At 32.3% G+C, this 6,795-nt stretch overlaps 1 protein-coding gene across 1 annotated transcript; it reads right to left on the bottom strand.

The window, feature by feature from the left end:
- Positions 2,432 to 5,631, bottom strand: LOC107618078. The gene is made up of 6 exons (XM_016320007.2): positions 5,331 to 5,631; positions 4,700 to 4,905; positions 4,058 to 4,337; positions 3,820 to 3,927; positions 3,118 to 3,362; positions 2,432 to 2,871 (listed from the first exon to the last, which is right to left on the bottom strand). The coding sequence occupies exons 1-6, from the start codon at positions 5,532 to 5,534 to the stop codon at positions 2,754 to 2,756; spliced, it is 1,161 nt and encodes a 386-aa protein (XP_016175493.1). The 5' UTR covers positions 5,535 to 5,631; the 3' UTR covers positions 2,432 to 2,753.

Genomic DNA, 6,795 nt, shown 5'->3' with positions numbered 1-6,795 from the left:
GGCTAACTTATTAGAAGCACCCCTAATATTCCAAACAATCATATTTAAACTATCCATAAATAATAGGGACAGAATAAATAAGAACATAAACTCTAAACAGAATCACCAACCTCAATAGGTGGTTTGTCCTGCGGTACTGGCACACTCTGATCCTCAATAATTGTCACCTTTGGACCCCCTGACACTGCACTTGTCATGCTTCCATCTACTAAGGTTTCCTCTGTTGTGCCACCATTTTTATCAACTGGCGAGTTCTGCAAGGAGGAAGGCCGAGGACGCTTCCGTAGAGAAATTCCACGACGTGCAGGAGTTCTGCGCGATGGAGATGGCGCAATTTCATGTTTTTCTTGCTTCCCCATCCTAATGCCAGTTGATTTGCCTCCATCACCATGCAAATTGGGCCTTGGAACTCTTCTCGAACCAAACTTGTGCTGCTTTCCATCTTGGTCCTTCAAACCTGATGACTGGCCCATTGTAAATTTTTTCTTACGCAGCACTTGTTGCCAGCCCTCTCCATCATCCATGCATGCCTCATTAACAAGACCATCAGGCACGTGAGGAGCCAATGATTCCGTAACCACATCCTTCCCTTTAACAACTCCTAATGGATAATGAGCATATGCTTTGTTAGTGGATAATGAGCATATGTAACAATAATTTTGAAGTTTTGCTGGATAATTTGTTTTTGGAACTTGGGGCATGTGAGCTTATGCTTTTTTCTATTTTTAGTTTATTTTATTTTTATTAGAGCAATTTACTGAATTTATCAAAATACACATTTTACAAAGTGGATATCGAAATGTATTTTTTTTATAAACTATGTAAATTGTAATAGGGTGTCGTGTTTTATGTGTGAATTGCAAACTTTCATAAACCACTTTTCTTGTTCTGCATCACTCTGCATCACTGTAGCCCTGGCATTAGTCCTACATCATTGCTTGATTCTCCCATCATGCTCTCCAATTCTCATGTTATTTCACTTTCTCTTTTTTTATATATATATTTTTTGTTGATTTTTTCAACGACCTTTTTTATTATTTTGTTTCAATTTTATCAAAAGATCAATTTTTTTAGAGTATTTATTTAGTTTTGTTTTTATTTTTTTCAGGTTATGCCTTCTCTAATTATTAGCTTATTTCATTGGCTAAGTTCTCTGTCATTTGATCAATGGAATCTCAATGATGCTCTTGATTCTTATTTCAAGTTTAAGAATAATTTATTTTTATATAATATCAAATATGAAATAAATTACAATCTTAAAATAATTAATTGAATTTATATAAGTCAACCATTAAAAAATAAGACTAGTAAGTTAATCTATTATTTACCATAACTCTTTTAATTCAGGTAATACGTACTCAGTACTAAATAAAAAAATTTAACAAATATACTTTTTCAATCCTAAATTTTAGAACTAAATTGACTATAAATTCAACAAATGTATTTCATGTTTGATATTATATAAAAATAAATTATGAACTTAATAAAAAAATTAAATAACTAAAAACATACATTTAATAAAAATATAATTTTATATTTTAAAATATTAAAAAATATATTTTAAAAATAGACCATCTAAACATATTTTTATTAATTTCAAGTTTTCAACATTTAGAAATAAGGTACCATTAAAAAATAAGACTAGTAAATTAATCTATTATTCACTATAACTCTTTTAATTCAGGTAGTACAAAATAAAAAAATTTAGAAATAAGGTATCTTTTTAAAAAAATTTAAATGTTAAAAATTGAAAATAAAAATTATTTTTAAAAAATGAAAATGAAAAGCAAAATCTAAACCTGTTTTTAACAACCCACTTTCCTTTTTTTGTGAAACATTCAAGCTTATTATTGTTTAAGTAGGAAGATTTAATATGATCATTCCTTTTAATATGATCATTCCTTATTTATCCTAATATTCTAATGGAAGTCATTTCGCTTGCGACAGCAGAAAAATGGTCGCTGCTCTATTTTGTAGGCGTCTCATTTCTGGGCAGATATAAAAAGATGATTTCAATCTCCAATTCACAGGCACCATGACTGAAATGATGTGCAATTCCATTTTATATTTAAAAAAATAATCATTTTATTTTATTTATTTATATAAAAAAACAAAAACCACACCTTGGTCGTTAAGCGTCAGAGGCTTTCCACTGATGAGATGTCAGACATGAGTGAAGCACCTAAACTAGTGAAAACTATGTTAAAAGTTGAAAGTCCAGGTTAGAAAAATGTTCAACTAAAAACAAAACCCCTGTCGCGGTTTACATAGTTCATGAAAAAAATGCATTTCGATATCCATTTTGCAAAATGTGTATTCTGATAAATTTGGAGGCCATAATATTTATTTCAGTAAATTGCCCTTTTTATTATGTGAACATGTTTTAAGTACTTTGGTATAGATGTCTCTAGTGTATAGCCAACGACCTTGTAGTTAAAGTGAAAATGGATTAATTAGTTATATATTCACTAAAATTCTTGATCAGCTAAACCTTTTCATTTTAACCACATGATCTGATAAAAATAATGAGCTCCATCTTGCATATCATGCTCCTTGGTCACAACATTTCCATATTCTATGATATAATCACCAGCCCACAGCGAAGCAAGATTTGTGTTCTACAGTAGCGAGCAATGATGTTTCCACTAACTTTAAATTGCGTCTCTGTTGTAATCTCATCATGCTGGAATGCAAAAAACGTGCGGAAACCACACGTCTATACACATAGCAAGATACCAAAATTTGACCAGCATTCAAGCAATTTGTTCACTTCCAGAGGAATCATTATCAGCATCACTCGTCAAGGATAGTAGTTCCATCAACTCCATTCGGTACTCAAGGCCTCTAAGGTAGTGTCCCAAAAGCATGCACCTTCATTCAAGAGGGGAATGGGTTAGAAAGATAAGGTTAGTTCGTTTATCACATTAGCATCATCAGAGAACTGCAATACAGAATCCCTTGTATTAAATATTGCAATTTGTAAATAATCTTTTGAGCTTCATAGTAAATTCTATTTTGCTTTTGACCATCATTAAAATTCATTCTAGCATATAACTAATACTAAGACATATACAGAGAATGAAGGTATATAATCAAAATCAGAAAAAAGAAACTAACCAAAAGAGTAAGCGGGCAAGGTAGTCCCGAGTTAATGAAATAGCTGGCTGGAATTGAAGCGAAGAGTTCTCAATAACTTCAGCACAATCCTCACTCCCAGCATTTGCTGCTCCAACTGTTGCATTCTCTGACATAGTTGAAGGTCTAGAATGCATTCTAGGAGAAAGGGTAGCAAGGAGACCATGGACAACAGAGAGGATGGTGTCCTTCAAATCTGAGGATGTAAATTCTGATAGCTGAGCAACCTGCTCATTAGCCACACACATACCCAATTAAATTACTACTATAATTTGAAAACAAAGTTGAATGAAATAGTTGTGCACAAACTAGTGATGTCAAATATGATGAGGAATGCAAGAGAACTTGCTTATTCAAATGTTTGAATGGATATTTAAATTTGTCAAATCCTTGGAAATTTCAACGTTTTGATGGAAAAGATATGAATTTTAAATAGCATAGAAGTTCCAAATTATATGAGATGTTGTATTAAAAGAAAACAAAATATACATTACTTAAAATGACAAAAACATGCAAATAAGCAACAGATGCATGACATAACAAAGAAAACAGTAAAATTTCACAAAATTCCAAACTTTTCTCCTTTAGAGATTTTCAATAAATAAATGAAAACAAATGCTAGGATGGGAAACCAGGGCCAAATAGAAATGCAACAGCTAAGAACTTCACTCAAAGAGGCAAAACCTGTTCCGGTTGAAGAGATCTCAAGTAATCCAGTAAATCATTCTTTTCTTCTCCGACGAATTGTTGCATCTGAAGTGCAGCACTTTTCCTTTTCACTTCATGGAGTTCCTTCACAAATGTTCCCCGAAAATTAAATAAATAGAAAGAAAATACCAAGTAAAGAGAGCATTGCAAATTAGGAATCTCAAGCTTGAACCCTTTCTACTATCAAAGTAGGATTCTCAATTTTAGAACATACCTTTTTAATGGAAGACAAACGAGATTGCAAATTGGAGATATACTGTTGAGCTTCGGCAGACATTTCACCTAGGTCTTGAAGATCAATATCCTCATGAAGATTTTCAACATTGGAAGACAAATTATTCTTTGTGCAGAAGTCCATTACATTTACACTGTCATGTAGCAATCCTTGTAAGTCAAGCCCAGTACTTTCTGCCTTTGGCTTTTCTGTATCACTTTCATACATATCAAGGTTTTTCTCAAGACAAAGCCTATATTCAGCATTGCGCAGTGTGTACCTGCAACAAACAAAATAAATGCTTCTCAAATATACTCAAATTTGGATAAATATAACTTGATCATACAAGAAAGGATAATACTACTCAGAAGTTCCAACAAAATTCGAGGACATAAATAAACGTACATTCATGCAATTATATAGTTGGGACATCTATATTCTCTCCCTTCTCCACACGGCTTGTCCATTAATATAAACAACCTAGTGAAGAGGAGAAACCAATTACAAGGCTTAAGAGAACACAATTTACATTAAAAGTGTAGTGTGTAAACAACTACAAGAAGATAACAGACCAATAAGCATCCTGAACGACAACAAATATAGCAAAGCTTTTGGCAATTGACACAGACACAATGAACTTACCCAGTCATCATTGAAGAAATCAGTAACTTAGAGAGGGGCTCCCACAAGGCCTCAATGATAACATGAAACTGATCAGATGGAAGTAAACCCAGCATACCGGATATCGTCCTTTTCATGGCATCCGCTGTAGTTGGTGAAACATCTTTCTGGATGTGGCTGACATCCAGAGGTTCTATATCTTGTATCAACTCCGAAAGAAGCGATTTCTACAAGAATGACATTCCATTATCAAATCAAGCTCACTATTATATTTGAAAATCATTACTGAACAACACTATTGCTAAGTAATCCAATTTATAGTCTTACATCAACAATACAAAATATAAATGTTTCTTTTCACTGAAACTAGCAAACAAGAACATGCAAGATTCAGCAATCAATTACATATCTTCCCGAAGAACAATGCTTTCCTGAACACAATAGCTAAATTCAGAAAAGCAGAAAGTATATTACATAAAACTTCGAACTCCCTAATCAAATTCCCACTCCAACAAGAGAGGGCCAAAGCATAAATACATACAAATATGTAGGTTTAGACATAGAAGCATGCAGCTATAAATAATAATCCCCAAAAGGAAAGGAATTAAGGAAGGCACGGGAACAATTTAGAGGATGAAGAGTGAAAAGGTACCTTGGAGAACCTTTTGGAGCTGGAATTTTCGTAGGAAGGGGTTGAGGAAGCAAGGACCAAAAGGGGAGTTCGGGATTTTGCAGGTTTTGAGGTGCAGCGTAGAGAGGAGAAAGAGAGGGGAAAGCGCGTGGGTGAAAGATGAAGGTGGTGGCGGGGGGAAAGAGAAAGAGAGGAAGAGAAGAGGATGGAGGAAAGGGTTGCCATCGCAACAACCGCCAACCACCAGCGGCGCTCTTCTTCCTCTCTCTCTCTTTCTCTCTTTCTCTCTCTATCTCTCCGACTCTCTTACTTGTAGCCACACTAAACTCACAAGTGGACAAAATTATATAAAAATTAATTTAGTTTAATTATTATGGGTCATAGAAAGCACCATAATGATGCCTGATTCGCCCTTCACAATTCACATATGATATGGGATAGTCAAACATGCACGCTGTCTTTCAATGTTCATCTCCAATAATTTGTTAATTTTTAGGATTTTTTTTCCCTAATGGTGTAATTAGTTTCTACAAAATTAACTAATATCTTGTATTAGAAGTATTCTTTTTGAAAAAATAATCGATGAATGTTAGGGGCTAGCAACTTTTGTAATTTGTAGCCATCAAATAGACATTAATGATGGTTTTAATGGTGTGAAATTGGTATGAAATTTCATCTAATGGTTCATTTTTTTTTCTGGTTACATGCTGGACAGAATTTAACAAAGTTGCTGGTTTCTAGACTTTTCCAAAATAATTAATACTACATTATTAGATGCCATCTCATACCATTAAAAATATTGATAATGACTAAAAAATATCACAAATTCTATCACTCTCTAGCATTTCTCATTTTTTTTTTTATGATACGTGTAATTTAAAAGTGATTATTTATTTACCTTATCAATTTACATATACATACTTGTCTTGGTTTAGAAGATGTAAATTCCAATTTATTTATTTTTTTTACTTATCAAACTGTAAATTCTAGTGAATTCCATCATCTTCTTGTCATGCAACTAGTGAAGTTCAATATTTAAATATTAATTTACACCGTTTACAGGAGGTTAACTCATCGAATTTATTTTGTTCCAAATTATATAATGTCACTATATCCCTATTTAAACATTAGTTAAATGAATTAAGATTTTAACTTTGATGTTTATACTATATAATTGAACCAAATTCTTCTATTTAAACATATTCATACAATACAATTATAATAATTTGATAATATTTTTTAATAAAAATTGGTAACTTTAGTTAGTAAAACATGTAATAAATTTTCGAAACTTTAAATATATGCTTAATATAAGAGAACTTATTATAAAAGTCAACATATTAAAGTTGTCTTTAACTATCCAACTTGATCTTTCTATCTTTGGTTAGTTGAGTTGATATGGGTTAGGCAACAAATATTTATAGAGATTTGATTTATTTTTTGGGTCTAGGAAATTTAATTTATTTGACCTAATTACCTAGAGAGT

Source organism: Arachis ipaensis, chromosome B09 (genome assembly GCF_000816755.2).
Source record: "Arachis ipaensis cultivar K30076 chromosome B09, Araip1.1, whole genome shotgun sequence".
Classification (NCBI taxonomy): domain Eukaryota; kingdom Viridiplantae; phylum Streptophyta; class Magnoliopsida; order Fabales; family Fabaceae; genus Arachis; species Arachis ipaensis.
Note: the sequence above shows the minus strand (reverse complement) of the source record. Positions and strands in the feature narration are given on the sequence as shown.